General features: G+C 45.6%; 1 protein-coding gene across 1 annotated transcript in view; it reads left to right on the top strand.

Moving 5' to 3' along the window:
* bmp6 (bone morphogenetic protein 6) overlaps positions 1-19246 on the top strand; it is a 141807-nt gene that overhangs the window by 44890 nt on the left and 77671 nt on the right. The window contains exon 2 of the mRNA XM_055634800.1: positions 9439-9628. Within this exon, the coding sequence (XP_055490775.1) occupies positions 9439-9628 (190 nt within the window). The remainder of the gene's footprint in view (positions 1-9438; positions 9629-19246) is intronic.

Raw genomic sequence — 19246 nt, 5'->3', positions numbered from 1 at the left:
TAAAGTGATAAAGACTGAAATGTGCATTCCATCTTGACAACTTGCCATTTGTTTGGTATTTGATCTTGAGATTTGTGGGCTGCTTCATTTTCTATCCTCATTTTTGCTCACACACTCTCTCTGTCTCTCTGTCTCTCTCTCTCTCCTCTTCCCTCCTTCCAGGCTCTTGCCCCTCCATCCCCCTTTCCTCTCCTCCCCTCACTTCCAAATGTCCCCCTCCCCTCCTCAGCCTCCTACCTTTCTTTGTGTCCCCCCCCCTCCTCTCCTGCACTCTCTTTCTCCCCCCCTCCCCCCCCCCCCCCCCCCCTCTCCTTTGTCCACCCTCTCTCTCTCTCGCTCTCTCTCGCTCATCTGCCACCACTTTCTCTCCCACAGTATTCTTTTTGGGAAGGGCTTCAATTTCACTCCCAATTCCCCATCTGTTTTCCGTACAGCTATCTATGAGGTGCTTGTTTTTTTTCTAATGATGTGCAAAATATTTTTTTTTTGTGAATAATTAGTGTTACCTCAGCGTGTTAACACATTTATGAAATGTCTGTAATTTTATTGCTTTGACAATTTACTTCCTCTGGAATGTCAGAGGCTGTGGGGAGACCCGGCAGAAGTATATACAATTATGAGAGCCAGTGTTAGGGTAGACAGTCAGGATCTTTTTGACAGGGTGGACATGTCAAAGGCGAGAGGGCATAGCTTTAAGGTGAGAAGGCAAAGCTGAAAGATGTGTGGGCAAGTTTTTCTTTTAACAGGGGACAGCTGTGCATTTGTATTGTGTAGTTGGGTATGGTGGTGGAAGCAGGTACCATGTTAGATAGGTACATGGATATGGAGGGATATGGACTATGTGAGGACAGAGGTGATTAGTTTAACATGGTATTATGTTCTGCTTGGGCATAGTGAGCCAAAGGGCATAGAAACATGGAAAATAGGTGCAGGAGTAGGCCATTCGGCCCTTCGAGCCTGCACCGTCGTTCAATATGATCATGGCTGATCATCCAACTCAGTATCCTGTACCTGCCTTCTCTCCATACCCCCTGATCCCTTTAGCCACAAGGGCCACATCTAACTCCCTCTTAAATATAGCCAATGAACTGGCCTCAACTACCTTCTGTGGCAGAGAATTCCAGATTCACCACTCTCTGTGTGAAAAATGATTTTCTCGTCTCGGCCCTAAAAGACTTCCCCCTTACCCTTAGTTCTTGTTTTTGAGCTGTACTGTTCTATATTCAATATGTTGTTCAGTGTGTTGAAACTCACCCAGTCTACCGACTTGGCAGTGAACCAGAATAAATACGCCACGGTTGTTACCAACTGGAGGGGTGTGTTTCCACCAAAGCCATAAATCTTGGATGAGCCACATCAGGCATTCAAGTTTGCCGTTGCAGATTCATGCAGGAAGCCCACCCAGTCCTCTAAGGCTATAAAAAAGGCAAAGAGACACGTTTGCTCTAAATTGGAGGCTGAGACAGATGTTCTGCAGCTGTGGCAGGGCAAGCTTACACACCATCACTTGCTACATGGAGAAAGCAAGTGGCCGCTCAAGCAGCAGCGAGCATCATTCCCGGGCGAGCTCAATGCATTCTATGCACACTTCGAAAGGGAGAACACTGATGTAACCCAGAGGTGGATAGATTCTTGATTAGTATGGGTGGCGGGGGTTATGGGAAGAAGGCAGGAGAATAGGGTTAGTAGGGTGGAATAGATCAGCCATGATTAAATGGCAGAGTACACTTGATGGGCCAAATGGCCTAATTCTGCTCCTATCTGGCCACGTTCTCCAAAGCTGAGCGGACCAACTGGATGTTGTTTTTGCTATTATCTTCAACCTCATTAAGGTCTGAGGTTCTCATCTGCTTTGAAAGGGCATCAATAATAATAATCTCAAGAAGAGCAAGGAGACATTCCTCAATTCAACCAAATGGAATACTTTATTGTCACATGTGACTAGGCACAGTGGAAATCTTTGCAGCATACCCATATATATATATAATATATATATATATATAGCCACCTACAGCACTGACAAATATGTATGAATATATGCTACATATATACATTTTACATATATACATCTTTACACATGCACATATACACACGCACACATATACATATACACACACACACACACGGAGAGCAGCCACCTAGAGCGCTGACAAAGTCTCGAAGCATGCGGGGCTCCTTTTGGGAGACACACACACGGAGTGAGAGAGACACAGACGGAGGGGGGACGGACGGACGGACACAGACCGTGGATGAGACAGACACCGACCGGGATTGACCCATGAGGCATTGCCGCCACTGAGCCCCCAACGTGACGAGGCTTCGCTGCCGCTGCTTCAGTGCCGCCGAGGTCTCGCCGCTGTCGACGCTCCACATCAAGCCTCCATGGTGCCGAACCGGGCCTCAGCCGTGACCTGCGTTGTCTGCTCCGATCCGAGAGGCCCAGCTGCTCCGTCCGACCTATGAGGCCCAGGCTCGGCTTCTACACGGCGATCCGGAAGGCATCAAGACCGCGGCACCTCGATAAAGGCCTCTGGCCGTGTTCCCAGTCCACATCCGCTGTCTGTCGGGAAGCCTTCTGGCCGCGAGGCCCGTCGGGAAGAAACTAGTAATGACACTGTTGTCCGTGGTTATGAAGGGCCTTGAGAGGTTGGTTATGGCACGTATCACCTCCTACCTCAGCTAAAAGGTGGACTCGCTCCAATTTGCCTACCGCCACAACGGATCTTTGGGGATGCGATCTTGTTTGTTTTCCACTCTGCTGTGAACCACTTAGAATAAAATAACATGCATGTCAGGCTGCTGTTCATGGATGATGGACATCAACATCTGGATTAACTCAGTTGGTCAGCCAACATCTCTGGAGAAAATAAGTGATGTTTCCAGTCAAAACTGTTCTGCAGACTGGGTCAGGGGAGAGGAAAACTATAAAGGTATGAAGTGGTTCAGAACAAATCAGAGCCGACACTGATGACAAAGGAAAGGGAGTCCACAATGGTCCCTTGCTGCAAATACTTAATGGGTCTGGATGCATCTTTGGAGAAAAGGAGAGTTTTTGTGAAGATTCATAAAAAACACAGTGGACTTTTATCTCCTGTTCTGTGTTATGTTTACATATTCTGTTGTGCTGCAGCAAGCAAGACTTTCATTGTCCTATCTGGGACACATGACAATAAAACTCTCTTGACTTGAACTTAAACAAGAAAAGGTTCTTGGGGGGGAAAAAAATAGCTACCTTAAATTTAGTTGCGTCTGGTTGGGTACCTATGGTAGGGTGAAGACTATTCCATGCTTTAATTGTGCGGTGGAACTCCATGCAGCAGCCAGCATCTCTGGATAGAAGAAATTGGGTGACGTTTCGGGTAGAGACCCTTCTTTAGATTTCCTCTGGTTTTAGTGTTTTAGTGTTTTAGTTTAATTTAAAGATACAGCGTGGAAACAGGCCCTTCAGCCCACTGAGTCCACGCCGACCACTGATCAGCCGTACACTAGTTCTATCCCACACATTAGCGACGTAGGTTAAGAGTGTTTTATTCTCTCATGTCCCAATGAAATCCTTACTTGCAGCAGCACAACAGAATATGTAAACATAGTACTCTGTAAACAATGTTATCAACGAGAAAACATAGCTGTATATTTATAGCTGTATAATATATATAAATATATAACTATACATATATACACACACACACACACACACACACACACACACAATTTCCCTCCTGGGATTAATAAAGTTCTATCGTATAGTATCGTGTGTGTACGAAGGAACTGCAGATGCCGGTTCAAACTGAAGATGGACACAAAAAGCTGGAGTAACTCAACGGGTCAGACAGAATCTCTGGACAAGAGGAAAAGATTACGTTTTGGGTTGGGTCTGAAAAAAGTTCCTACTCACCTTTGGAATGTGGAAGGAAACAAGAGCACCCAGAGAAAACCCATGTGATCAAAGGGAAAAGGAGCAAACTCCATACAAACAGCACCCATATTCAGGATCAATTCCGGGTCTCTGGCAATTTTAGGCAGCAACTTTATGGCCAATGTACTGCCCCATAGTCTTGAACTGAATTAAAGCCTACAGTAGCTGTAAAGGGGGACATAGCGTCACTTAGAGATTTAAGACTGAAAATGGATAGTTCTTTTTTTTTAGTAACCAAAGTTATCAACATATAATTTTTTGTGTGTTGGAAAATAAAATATAATGGCACATCTGGTGGACTTGATGCCTCACACACCAGGGATCTGTGTTCGATCCTGTCCTCGGGCACTGTCTGTGTTGAATTTGCACATTCTCCCTGCAAGCGTGTGGGTGTCCTCCCACATCCCAAAGACGCATTGGCTTTGTAGGTTAACTTGTCTCTGTAAAATTGTCCCTAATGTGTAGGGAGTGGGTGAGGAAAGTGGGATAACAGAACTTGTGTGAATGGGGAGACAAAAAAAACTCAGCGGGTGAGGCAGCATCTATGGAGCGAAGGAAATGGGCGGCGTTTTGGGTTGAGACCCTTCTTCAAACTGATGTGCGGATGAAGGGGGTGGGAAGAAGAAAGGAAGAGGCGGAGACAGTGGGCTGAGGGAGAGCTGGGAAGCGGAGGAGAAAGCAGGAACTACATGAAATTGGAGGTAAATTTTCATACTGCTGGGGTGTAAACTGCCCAAGCAAAATATGAGGTGCTGCTCCTCCAATTTATGGTGGGCCTCACTCTGGCCATGGAGAGGCCCAGGACAGAAAAGTCTGATTAGGAATGGGTGGGGGAGTTGAAGTGCTGAGCCACCGGGAGATCAGGTTGGTTAATGCGAACTGAGTGGAGGTGTTGGGCAAAGCGATCGCCAAGCCTGCGCTTGGTCTCACCGATGTAGATCAGCTGATCGATGAAGAGCAGTTGGAGGAGGTGCATGTGAAAGACCTGGAAAGACGACTTGGGTCCTTGAATGTGTAGCATTTCCTGCGGTTGCAAGGGAAAGTGTCAGGATCCACCGGGAGATCAAGTTGGTTATTGCGAACTGAGTGGAGGTGTTGTGTGAAGCGATCGCCAAGCCTGCGCTTGGTCTCACCGAGGTTGATCATACGCTGAATAATCCAACCAGAATTTTGTTTGGAAGGTGAAAGAAATAATAGAAATTGCATTCATTGCAACGTGTAAAAAGAGATGAGATACTGTATTGTAATTTTGCTGCATGTCATTGTGGTATATATCATGTCTTGATTGGTGAATATGTTTAGTTTGTGACTTTGTTTGAAGCAGAAATAATATGTGAATGCTTCATTGACCGTAATTCTGACTGGTAACTGTGCACTTCTTCCTAGCACATTATAGCACGTGTTATGCAAGACATCTTACATGACCACTTAAACTCTCATTTGGCAACCTAAAAAGCTGCCTAGGTTGCCCGGCTGGCAACGGGAAAAAAGTTAAGCGAGAGCCCTGGATAGAAAATTGGTTGGCAGACACGAAACAAAGAGTAGGGATTAACGGGTCCCTTTCAGAATGGCAGGCAGTGACTAGTGGGGTACCGCAATGCATGGTGCTGGGACCGCAGCTATTTACAATATACATTAATGATTTAGATGAAGGAATTAAAAGTAACATTAGCAAATTTGCAGATGACACAAAGCTGGGTGGCAGTGTGAATTGTGAGGAGGATGCAGGATGCAGGATGACTTGGACAGGTTGGGTGAGTGGGTAGATGCATGGCAGATGCACTATAATGTGGATAAATGTGAGGTTATCCACTTTGGTGGAAAGAGCAGAAAGGCAGATTATTATCTGAATGGCGTCAGGTTAGATAAAGGGAAAGTACAATGAGACCTGGGTGTCCTTGTACACCAATCACTGAAAGTAAGCATGCAGGTACAGCAGGCAGTGAAGAAAGCTAATGGCATATTGGCCTTCATAATGAGAGTAGTTGAATATAGGAGCAAAGAGATCCTTCTGCAGTTGTACACGGACCTAGTGAGACCACACCTGGAGCTTTCATCTCCTAATTTGAGGAAAGACATTCTTGCTATTGAGGGAGGGCAGTGTAGGTTCACAAGGTTAATTCCCAGGATGGCAAGACTTATAGAAACATATAAAATTATTAAGGGATTGGACACTCTAGATGCAGGAAACGTATTCCCGATGTTGGGGGAGTCTAGAAACAACTGGTTCTTGAACCAACATTTTCAGAGTTGTGAATCTGTGGAATTCTCTGCCTCGGAAGGTAGTGGAGGCCGATTCACTGGATGCATTCAAAAGAGAGTTAGATCGAGCTCTTAGAGATAACGGAATCAAGGGATATGGGGAGAAGGCAGGAACGGGGTACTGATTGTGGATGACCAGTCACGATCACATTGAATGGCAGTGCTGGCTCGAAGGGCCGAATAGCCGACTCCTGCACCTATTGTATATGTATTTCGCGAACTGGAGAACCACTTAATAGTTACTTTAGAAATTGACAAGGAGAAAATAAGCTGTCTTGGATTTAAACAGTATAGGAGGGAAAAACGCTTCATGCAACCTTCCAGCAGTAATCGGACACATTCTCTCTTAAGAACAATACTTTAACCGAGGATGACTATTGACATTGACAAGTAATTGCATCTATTGACACTTGTACACTGATACTCCATGAAACAATATAATAAACATCCTTTAGTTAGACTTATTCACCTATTAAAGACTTCTTGAATAGATGTTTTTCATTTTCAAAATCCTGTGGTGGGGGGGGGGGAGAAACTTTGAATCTGATATGCTCTAGCTCTTAACCCCCTTTGACACGATTGTCTGAACTAGTTCCTGCAAAAGCCAGCCAGAGTCGGGCAGTAGTTCTATTTTCAAAGGGAAACCAGAGTGGCCGCTTGAGGAAGCTGTGCTGGACCTCAGTGAAGTCTTGGACTGGCCAAAGCCAGAGTAGTGTCCAGTTCTGAGCAAAAGGATTGAAAGCGAGAGGCTGCAGATTGAAGGGGATCGGGAGAAAAAGAACAAAAGCAGTCTTTGGCCGTCAGAGATACAGCGTGGAAACAGGCCCTTTGGCACATCGAGTCCACACTGCCCGGCGATCACCCCATACACCAGCACTATCCAACACATTAGGGACAATTTACAACTTGGAGAAGCCAATAAACCTGTACATCTTTGGTGTGTGGGTGGAAACTGGAGCACCTGGAGACAACCCACACAGTCCCAGGGACAGGTAGTCTGGATCGAACTCCGCTTTCTGGCGCGGCAAGGCAGCAGCTTTACTGCCACTGCTACCTATCGTGAGGGAGAAATGTTTCACACAACGTATAGTTGTGATTTTGAACGCAAAACCTGAAGGATGGTGCAAGCAGTTTATGTATTTATAGATGCTCCCGGACTGTCTCCTGCCTCACTCCTGCCACGTCAGCCCCCCCCCCCCCCCCCCCCCCCCCCGTACAGCAATTCCACAGATGGTTTGATAACATTTTGAGTAAAAGAACTATTGGAGCAGACTTGCATTTTTCTGGAAGTTTGTGCAATATATGTGGTGCATAAAAACTAAACGCTGCATCTCCATGTTTAGTTCTGACTCTGGGGACAGAAAGCAGACCTGTCCCAGACAACCTCAGAGGCCTGGATGGTTCATGATGTAGCAGCAGATCAGAAATATATTTTGGCCCTAGACCATTCAGTGCTTTATAAACCTACAGTAATATTTTGAAATCAATTCTTTGACAGACTGGAAGCCAGTGTAAAGACCTCAAAACAGGAGTGATGTGATCCACTTTCTTGGTCTTCGAGAGGACTCGAGCAGCAGCGTTCTGAATCGGCAATTTTAATCAATCTAATCAATAGGTTAATTGGGTTGCTGTAAATTGTCTTCACTGTGTAGGTGAGCAGTAGAAGCTGCGGGAACATGAGGTGCAATAGTAATTTAAATAAATAAATAAATAAATAGATGGTAGCAGGACCTGGTAACGGGAGGTAAAACAACAAAAACAGACTTGGTTGGTAGTCCCCTTTCTGCGGAGTTTAATGTTATAATAGAGCGATTGTTCCTATTTTCTTTGCTGTATTTTCTCACTTTACTTCTCTCACTTCTTTCTAAGGGTGACACTCTTGCAGTAGACTCTGCGCACTTTCTTTACTTTCCTTACTTAAAGCTCAAAAAAAAAATGTGGGGTAATAAAACTGGGGTGAGTGTAAAATGTTATGTGACTTCTAATAAAAAATAAAATTAAAAAAAAAAAAAAAAGAAGCTGCGGGAACAATAATGTGTATGTGGGGAGAATAAAAACTGGGGTGAGTGTAAATGGGTATGTGAAGGCTGGTGCTGACTTGGTGGACTGAAGGACCTGTCTGTACCTGTGCTGCATCACTTTCTGTCTGTTTGATGATGATTAGTTTAGCGATTTGGGTGATAATAACAGGGGGAAAAAAATGATAAAGAGATGTGATCATGAGGTGCAGAAATAAGGAACTGAATGCTGATTTACAAAACAAAGACACAAGGTGCTGAAGTAACTCAGCAGGTCAGGCAGCATCCACGGAGAACATGGATGGGGAACGTTTTCGGTCGGGACCCATCAGACTGATTGGGGGGGTAGAAAGCTGGAAGGGACGAGAGGCAGGACAAAGTGTGGCAGATAATGGATGGACACGAGGGGGTTATAGGCAGATGATTGTACAAAGGCTGGAAATGTGAGACAAGGATTTGACGAGTTGTGAATTGTGAAGCCAGAGGAGGGGATGTATGTCGGCGGGGAGGGAGGGGCAGACAATAGGTGCGAGTCCAGTTGGGGGGAATGAGGAGTGTGGGGGAGAAAGGGGAAGGAGAGAGGTGGGTTGTTAGAGGTTACCTAAAATTAGAGTATTCAATGTTCTTAGCTTTGGAATGTAAGCTAACAAAGAGATGCTGTTTCTCCAATTTGCGAGTGGCCTCACTCTGGCAAAGGGGGAGGCCCAGGACAGAAAGGTCAGCATGGGAATGAGATGGAGAGTGAAATGGTTAGCAACTAGGAGATCCGGCGCAAGTGTTTGGCGAATCGGCCGTCAGTAATCACGAGGGTTCTAGCTCCAACTGCTGCCTAACCTGCCGAGTGCCTGCAATATTTTCCGTTTTTGTTTCAGATTTCCAGCATCTGCAGGTTGTTTTCTAAATTTTCTTCCTTGCTCAGTCATATAATGTGGACTGCTGTCTAGTGGTCTTCTGTGCAATTGTTGCCATACAGATGTGAGCACTGCAGATGCTGATTAGGATTTATGGGAGTCCCCAGGTTATGTACGGTTCTGTTCCTGAGAGCTAATTATTCGTAAGCAAATTCTTCTGTAAGTCAGAAAAGTTCATCTCTGGTTACCGACATTGCATACACTTCCTAGAAGTTAATTTCATTGAATATTCACCCTCGCACTACTGAAAATGTGTGTGTATGTACATATATAACCTTATAATGTTGGTGTTGCCTTCTGCTTTTTAATTTCTAATGTCTTTTCCTTGCAGTTGAGCAAGAAGACTACACACTCTACCAGCCACTCTACCAAGAGTACAAATTTAACCTGTCCCAAATTCCAGAGGGGGAGTCTGTCACAGCCTCAGAGTTCCGCATTTACAAGGAGTGGGTCAGAAGCCGCTTTGAAAATGAAACGTTCGAGATTGGCATCTACCAGGTGTTGCATGAGGAAACAACCAGGTGGGTTCCTATCCCAACCAACCCACCCCACTCCCCTTGTGCTTTCACTTTTCTGCTGGGCTCTGGAGTCCCTTGACAGCTCCAGAATGAAATGAGGAGGGTGTAATATGTGGCACAGGGGGAAAGACTAATAAGGCCAGGCCACCACTCTCTGGAGCTTGAACGAATGACAGGTTGAACCATGGAGTTTTTGGGAGGGTTGAGGGGGGTAGACGTGGGCATCTTCTCCATCCTCCCTTATGGAGCCTCTGCATGGGGAGGGGGACGGCCATTTGGGAGAGACGAGGAAGGCAAATCTTTGTAATTGTTCCTAGTGAACATCCATAGACAGTCACTTGAGTTCATATAAATAGTAGATTAATAAGATTAGATATGTAAGGAGTCCAGGGATAAGTGGATCGGGGAGGGAATCGCATTGGGGTGAAAGATTGGCCGTGATAAGTTGAATGGGGCAGCTAGTTCGAACCTAACTATGGGTGTTCACTGTATGGAGTTTCTATGTTCTCCTTGCAACCGGCTTTCTCCGGATGCTTCCGTTTTTGCTCCCACATTCTAAAAACGTACAGGTTTTGGCAAAATTGTAAGTTGTTTCTATTGTGCTAATCATTGGTCGGTGCGGACTCGGTGTGCCCAAGGGCCTGTTTATGTGCAGTATCTCTAAAGTATCTCTAAAGTTCTAAAGTCCAAAGCTTCCACCAGGCAATGCGTTCCAACAACCCTCTGGGTGAAACAGTTCTTCCTCAAATCTCTCCTTAAGTTGTGCCCCAAGTCCCTTTAGTTTTAGATGCCTTGGGTTTGGAGAAGAATTTCCTACCATTTGTCTAATCTGTGGCCGTCAATTATTTTATGCTTCTATCCAGTTCTCTCTGTTTTCTCCTCGCCAAGTAAAGGAAGCCCATCCTACTCGGTCTGTGCTGTTAACTGAATCACTTGTTCCCAGGCAACGGCCTGGGTCAATCCTCTCTACATCCTTTCCAGTGTATTTGTAAGACAATCAGAATTGCCCAGTCTTCCATGGCCTAACCAGTTTTATAAAGCTGCACCATTATATTCTGGACTTTAGAAGGATGAGGGGAGAACCTCATTGAAACTTACCAAACATAGAAAATAAGTGCAGGATTAGGCCATTCGGCCCTTCGAGCCAACACCGCCATTCAATATGATCATGGCTGATCATCCAAAATCAGTACCCTGTTCCATCTTTTTCCCCATATCCCTTGATTCCCTTAGCCCTAAGAGCTAACTCTTGAAAACATCCAGCAAATTGGCCTCCCCTGCCTTCTGCGGCAAAGAATTCCACTGATTCGCAACTCTCTGGGTGAAAAAGGTTTTCAGACCCCTGGTTCTGGACTCTCCCAACATCGGGAACATTTTTCCTGAATCTACTCTGTCCAAGCCTCTAAGAATGTTATATGTTATCCAATTCTCTAAGTATTTTAACAGTGGTAGGCCTGGATAGAGTGGGTGTGGAAAGGATGTTTCCACTGATGGGAGAGTCTAGGACCAGAGGTCGTAGCTTCAGAATTAAAGGACGTTCCTTTAGGAAGAGGATGAGGGGCAATTTCTTTAGTCAGAGGGTGGTGAATCTGGAATTCATTGGCACAGAAAGCTGTGGAGGCCAAGTCAATGGATAGATTTAAGGCAGGTTGATAGATTCTTGATTAGTAAGGGTATCAGGGGAGAAGGCAGCAGAATGGGGATGAGAGGGAAAGACCGATCAGCCATGATTGAATGACATAGTAAGAAGGGTTTTGGCCCAAAACGTTGCCCATTTCCTTCGCTCCATAGATGCTGCTGCACCTGCTGAGTTTCTCCAGCATTTTTGTGTACCTTCGATTTTCCAGCATCTGCAGTTCCTTCTTAAACAAAAGACATAGTAGAATTGATGGGCCGAATGGACTAATTCTGCTCCTATCACTTATGAACCTATTCTAAACTCGTCTTCCCCAGGCGAATGAGACTCAATGTTTAAACTCGGAGTCCACCTCCCATCTGATGCTGAGCATTGGGTCTCGCTGCTGTGTCGCATTACACTCTTATAAATTTGCCTAAAATGTAGTTCCTGCTACTCGTGAAGAAGCTGCTTTAATATTCCAACCACATATTGGCCGGTGCATTTGTTTTTTCATACCTCTCTCAGCTTTGATTTGTTCTGTGTTGCCAATTGCTGCTCCGTGCAGCTTATTCCAGGTAAGCACACACAACTGATATATATCAACGAGTTCTCGGGTTGTTTGCCAGATATTCTACTTGGGGCAACATTAGTTTGTGTTGGAGAATGAACTCCCAGCATGGAATAGCCTGGGGGGTACAGTTGGGTACATCAAATTTCAAAGCAATATTGTTTGCTCATGGCTCAAAGAAAGCACTGCTGCATATTAACATTACTGGCAGTTCCAGTACTTGGTGATGGGAAGCTTTTCTCATGCCGTTAATATTCTCACATAACTTTAGAGAGGTTTTTTTTTATTTTTATTAAAGTCCAATTTTTGCACCACTAGATATCGGTAGTCTGTAATTTTTTAAGATTTTGTTGAAAAGCAAAACCTTGAGGAAACGGCCCCCGAAGGTGCGACGGTGAAAGGTGTGATTTAAGAGCAGCCCTTTTGGACTGAGCACACTGACAAATGCTCTTTGAGTGCTTGTGGACAATTGGGCTTTTGTGCACGCTGAGAGGGCAATCCTGAATCATTCACGGATTTATCAGATTATGTTGTATTAAGAATTATTTTCACCCGAGAAGCTGGAGGTGGTGTGGACGAGCACTCGCTGTTGCCAGGGCAGTGGGAGTAGATCAGCTTTGCTGCTGAACGTGTCGATCTGAGAGGAGCTTTCCAGCATTGTTGGGCAGGGTGGCAAAATGAAACGCTGAGCATGTGGTTAACATAGAAACATAGAAATTGGGTGCAGGAGTAGGCCATTCGGCCCTTCGAGCCTGCACCGCCATTCAATATGATCATGGCTGATCATCCAACTCAGTATCCCGTACCTGCCTTCTCTCCATACCTCCTGATCCCCTTAGCCACAAGGGCCACATCTAACTCCCTCTTAAATATAGCCAATGAACTGGCCTCAACTACCCTCTGTGGCAGAGAGTTCCAGAGATTCACCACTCTCTGTGTGAAAAAAGTTCTTTTCATCTCGGTTTTAAAGGATTTCCCCCTTAACAATTGGCTTCGGTTTAATCACAGTGATGCCAAGGTATCGTCTGAAACACAGGCCCATATTTTGTGTGTGTAATGAGAATACATTTTTCCTCTTTACACTGTGTAACCGACGGTACCTCAAAGGTACACAAAAATGCTGGAGAAACTCAGCGGGTGCAGCAGCATCTATGGAGCGAAGGAAATAGGCAACGTTTCGGGCCGAAACCCTTCTTCAGACTTGGCTTGGCCACAGCTCTGCCCACAATCCCTTCAGACTGTCTGAGAAAGTGTCCCGACCCAAAATGTTTTGTCCATTCCTTCCACAGATGCTGCCTGACCCGGTGAGTTCCTTCGTCACATTGTTTGCTTAAGATTACAGCATCCATGTGCTCCAAGTAAAAATAAACTTTAAAAAAAAAAAACTATTTCACATTGATGCAATTGCATTCTCCCTACTAAGTGTTTAAGAAGATAACTTGGAAAATCGAAGGTACACAAATGCTGGAGAAACTCAGCGGGTGCAGCAGCATCTATGGAGCAGAGGAAATAGGCAACATTTCGGGCCGACTCCCTTCTTCAGACTGATAGGGGGTGGGGAGAAGAAAGGAAAAAGGAGGAACCAGAGGGCTGAGGTAGAGCTGGGAAGGGGAGGAGACAGCAAGGGCTAACAGAATTGTGAGAATTCAATGTTCAATGTCCCTACTGAGTGCTTTTGTGAAGGTTTTGTGAAAGAATTTTAAGCAGAGGCCTTGGTCTCTCTCAATAACATGGGATCAGACTTTGTACATCCATACGGAGCAACTGAGGTGTAATGTTCTAGGTCAAACTTCTTCCCCACTGTAATCTGACTTGAACAGACATCGTATGCAAGGATCTTCCAATCAACCCTCAATGTGTCCTTGCATGTTTTTTAATATCTGCACTTTGTAGCACTTTGTAGCATTCTGCACTCTAATGTTTCTCTTGCGCTACCTGATGTACCTTAGCATGGGATGTTAGTCTGATTATTACACAAAGGAACACTTTGAATTTCACTTTGCTTTTACATATTATACAGCATAATAAAATTTCCAGTGAACCAGATGAGTGGAAGTGGGAAACAGACTCCATTAAGTTTCAGTTTACAAGTTTCAGCTCATCAAACAAGCTGGCACATACAAATAGTCTTGACCCAGGCTCCCGTCTCAAACCTACCCACATTTCCAACACCCCAGCCCAGTGTTCGCAACCCTGTTCCATCTCTCGCCAAAAACTCAGACTTCAGTCCAACCCCAGTCCCAGAACGCTAGGTATTCCAGAACGTTGGTTCAAGCTGCACATCTCGCTCACACCGAAGATAGACACAAAATGCTGGAGTAACTCGGTGGGGAAGCACCATCTCTGCATGGAAGGAATGAATGGGTGATGTTTCGGGACGAGACCCTTCTTCAGACTGAGAGTTTGGGGAAAGGGAGACACAGAGATAAGGAAAGGTAAGGTGTGAAAATGAGACCTCAAGGGACACCCAAAAGACACTCGCATCATGCTAGGTTAATGAATGAGTCAAATGTCAGAAATTGGATTTTTGAACAGATTATCGGATTCAAGTGCTTTGCCCACTGTACTTTATCATTTCTATATTTGAACATAGATACTTGGCTTTATTTTAGAAAGTAAAATATATTTTATTAAGCATTCTTGGCTGTTTCAAATTAATGATGGTAAATCTTTCAAATTGGTTTATTCCGGTTACAGAAATGTTCTCTGCTGATAGGGATGTGATTGCTGTGACATTAGACCAACTGTCTTTAGTATAATTGAGAGACTCAGCGCAAAAACAGGCCCTTCGGCCCACAGATTCTTTGTTGACCAGCGATCCCCGTACACTAGCACTAACTTGCACACCAGGGACAATTTCCAGTCTTTAGCGAAGACTATTAGCCTACAAACCTGGTAGACAAAATGCTGGAGTAACTCAACGGGACATGCAGCATCTGTGGAGAGAAGGAATGGGTGACGTTTCGGGTCGGGACCCTTCAGACTGAAGAAGATCAGTCTGAAGAAGGGTCTCGACCCGAAACGTCACCCATTCCTTCCCTCCACAGATGCTGCCTCGTCCGCTGAGTTACTCCAGCATTTTGTGTCTACCTTCGATATAAACCAGCACCTGCAGTTCTTTCCGACCCAGCCGACAAACCTGTACGTCTTTGGGATGTGGGAGGAAGCCGGAGCACCCAGAGAAAACGTACACACTCCGTGCAATCAGCACCCGTAGTCAGGATCGAACCCGTGTCTCGGGCGCTGTAAGGCAGCAACTCTACCGCTCCTACCGTGTCTCTTACTTTTTTTTTGAAGAAATGTTTGAAGCCAAATGGACTGTGACTCGCTCACAGTGCCCCCATCTTCTGTTCAATCCTACAGAGGTTTCCTACCCAACCAAAGCATGGTTTACCGTCGGGTTCACTGATTATCAATGCAACAGCTGGGGTTGCTGTGGGGTATTCTCTTCGCACATGTTTCTAACAGGCATGGATAGAACACATCCACTTTTGAGATGTTTTCAAAGGATATGAATAATCTAATTTCATGCTTAGTTGGAGAGAAACAAATGGGCATTTTGTAGATTGCACAATGGGCAGCATTGTGCACGCATTAAATCATGTGTTCTTTGTTCTATCACAAGCAAAACCCAGCTTTCCCTTTAGAAGGTGCAAGAATTGTACTGTCCCGTCACACATCACTGAGGGGGAGAGTGGAGGCAGAAAACATGGTGTATCCTGTTGCAAAATAACGATTTAAAGCAATACTCTTCCAAATGATTGTTAGTTATGCCTTCTTCATTTTGGTGGAAGGAGACTTAGCTGAACCAAAGGGTTTGTTTTGAATTCTGGGTGGTTATTAAACTTTTTAAGTACAAAGGTCATGCTTGAGCTGATTGTACCAAAAGCCAAATCTGCCTGAATGGATCTACCCGTGGAAATGAAGGGGGCTTCAAAGTGTTGGAAGTGAAATGAAAGAGTTATTTGTTGCATCACCTGCATCTGACCCGCTGCCTTCAACACACCTGGTTAATTACAGGGTTGGGAGCGGGTCTGGGGGCCGCTGGGAAAAGTGCTCGACCAGATATCATTCATGTTCACTTTGCGAGTGCATTTGTCCCATGGCTGGCTTGTATAGCGGGCTTGTCGAGACGACAGTAAGTGCACAATGAGCCTTTTAAAACAAACTTGGATCGCGTGCCGTTGAACCAAAGGCCTGAAGAGGGCCATTTCCTGGAGTAATCCAAACCTGTCAGCATTCTTCTCTTAGTCCCCCTCCTTATCTATACATCAAGCTTTCAAAGAAAGATTGCAGTGGTCATTGCTCCTGACTAATCATTTCACGTTGTAGTTCCCAATGTTGGGCGAGTCCAGAACCAGGGGCCACAGTCTTAGAATAAAGGGGAAGCCATTTACATAGATACATAGAAAATAGGTGCAGGAGTAGGCCATTCGGCCCTTCGAGCCTGCACCTCCATTCAATATGATCATGGCTGATCATCCAACTCGGTATCCTGTACCTGCCTTCTCTCCCAACCTCACATATAATAATAATCACAAATAATATCCACATTATACTGCATCTGCCAAACATTTGCCCACTCACCCAGCCTATCCAAGTCACCTTGCAGTCTCCTAGCATCCTCCTCACAGCTAACGCTGCCCCCCAGCTTAGTGTCATCCGCAAACTTGGAGATGTTGCATTCAATTCCCTCGTCCAAATCATTAATATATATTGTAAATAGCTGGGGTCCAGCACTGAGCCTTGCAGTACCCCACTAGTCACTGCCTGCCATTGTGAAAAGGACCCTGTTTACTCCCACCAGGTCCATCGAGCCCGCACCGCCATTCGCTCATGGCTGAACACTTTGCTTCCTGTTTGCCAGCCAGTTCTGGGGGAGGCAAAAAACCGGATAAAACACCTTTAGGTCCAATTCGGGAAAAAAAAATCCGGGAAATTCCTAGATTCCGACCCCAATCTAGGTTAGATCGACAATTTGTATTATATATGAGTAGGAGATCCTCAGGTATTACTCTCCACATCAATACTGAACCCCCAATACCGTGTGCTTTAAGTTTGTATACTAATCTCTTATGTGGGAAAGCCTTGTCGAAAACCTTCAGATATAACACATCCACTGGTTCTCCCCCATCCACTCTACTAGTTACATCCATGAGGTGAGAAAAAACTTTTTCATCCAGAGAGTTGTGAATTTGTGGAATTCCCTGCCACAGCGGGCAGTGGAGGCCAAGTCACTGGATGGATTTAAGAGAGAGTTAGATAGAGCTCTAGGGGCCAGTGGAATCGAGGGATATGGGGAGAAGGCAGGCACGGGTTATTGATTGGGGACGATCAGCCATGATTGCAATGAATGGCGGTGCTGGCTCGAAGGGCCGAATAGCCTCCTCCTGCACCTATTTTCTATGTAACCAGCTACATAGAGGGCAGTGGCACAGCAGGTAGAGCTGTTGCCTCACAGCGCCAGAGACCTGGGTTCAATCCTCACCTCGGGTGCTGTCTGTGTGTAGTTTGCACGTTCTCACTGTGATCCCTGGGTTTCCTCTGGATGCACTGGTTTCCTCCCACAGTCCAAAGATGTGTGGGTTTGTAGGTTAATTGACCTCTGTATATATTTTTTAAATGCCCCTAGTGTGTAGGGAGCGGATGAGAAAGTGGGATAACATAGAACTAGTCTGAACAGGTGGTCTCTGGTCAGCCCCAACCAATGATCACCTGCACTGTAGTTCTATCCATCATACTAGGGGCAATTTACAAAAAGCCAAAAGCACCCAGAGAAAACCCACGTGGTGATGGGGAGAACGGACAAACTCCTTACAGACAGTACCCATAGTCTAGATCGAACCCGGGGTTCTGCCGTTGCCAGGATGCAATTCTACTGCTGTGTACACCGGTTGCAGTTCTCTGCATTATGATAATGACTGCACTTGAAGAGTACTAAAGGGTATTGCTTTCTGCAGTCTTCTGAGAGGGATTGAAATGCAAATCTTTCCAGTGATGATATCACCTTGAATAAAAACAAAATTCAGAAAACAGTTGGCGTAAAAGGTCAACACCATTTGCAGAAAGAAAGAGTTAACATTTCAGGTCAAAGACTCTTTGTCTGGATTCGGAAAGAAGAGTTGGGTGGGGGGTGGGCTCATAGTCATACAGCCCCGAGACGAGCCCTTCAGCCCAACTTGTCCAACCAAGCCGTCCTATCAACACTAATCCCACCTGTCTGCGTTTGGCCCGTAGCCTCTAAACCTTTCCTGCCTATATACCTATCCAAATGTCTTTTACATGTTGTTGCAGCATCTGCCTCCACTATCTCCTCTGGCATCCTGGCGGGGTGGGCTGGAGAGATGGATACGGCCATGGGAATGCTTGTTCCAGGGTGAGGCTCAAGGTTGCCATGAGGATAGGTTGGATAGGTTCCTCTGCTGTCCGTGTGTCTGTGTGATAATATATTGCCAATAGCTGGGCTCTGAGACATGCCCAGGTTGGGCTGCAATAAGAATGCAGCGAGATGGAGAGAAGAGAAACCGAACATTGGACGATTGGCAGCAAAAATGACCAGTTTTGATATACACCAAGAGCTACTTGAAGTTCACGGTTGAGTCTGATAGTATTTTGCACTGGAGACCTCTGTGTTTGCTGGCTCTGCAACTAAAACAGAAGGGAGTGATGATTTCAGTTCGATACAGCTGGAGACAGATGTGATCCTTCCTGTAATTACATCCTCCTTTAGGATGAAGCTTCCTCCCATGGTCTTCTGCATACGACTGCAGGTGAGACATGCCTGTGACCTCAACGGTTGGCACCAATAGTTCTGGTTGTGACTTGGCAAGAAGCTGTTTGTTTTTTGGCAGTGCATTCTCCCTCAACCTCCACTGCACCCCCAGTCACACTTGAAGCCCTCAGGGCTGCTTCTTCTCTTGACTCTGAACATCTAGATGCCGCAAGGTAAGGAGACTAAGGCTAATGCTGTTGAATGGCTGTTACCCGGGAGTTTCCCTGAATCCCTTGGGTCATTGCAAATGGGGGGAAAGACTTGCATCTTTGCGACTGGGGAAACTGCATGGGATTAACAGAGTGTCCGTGCAAGTGACTTGGGTCAATGGTCCCCTGCTGTGAATCTTGGTGCTGCCTGGATCCCATGCTCAGTCACAACCCATACTCTGGTTTGGTCTTAGAGTGTGGTGTCGGTCAAATCCTGGGTTGAGAGCTTTCTCGGAAAGTAGACATTTGTTGGTTAAATTGTGGGTAGTGCTTGGTGAAGTGGGCGAGATGTCTCCACATAACAGAGGGTTAGGGGAAGTTTGAGGGGATGTGAGTTTAGTGCAGGAAGATCGTATTGAATGGTCAGTTGCCTTCATGCCTTGGTGTTTTATGTATTCCGGGTGGATGCCGGCGGTGCCTGGTGCCTTCGGATGGCCTGCTCGATTTCCTGTGT

This window comes from Leucoraja erinacea, chromosome 4 (genome assembly GCF_028641065.1).
Source record: "Leucoraja erinacea ecotype New England chromosome 4, Leri_hhj_1, whole genome shotgun sequence".
Taxonomy (NCBI): Eukaryota; Metazoa; Chordata; class Chondrichthyes; order Rajiformes; family Rajidae; genus Leucoraja; species Leucoraja erinaceus.
The sequence above is the reverse complement of the archived record's forward strand: the minus strand, read 5'-3'. Positions and strand labels throughout refer to the sequence as shown.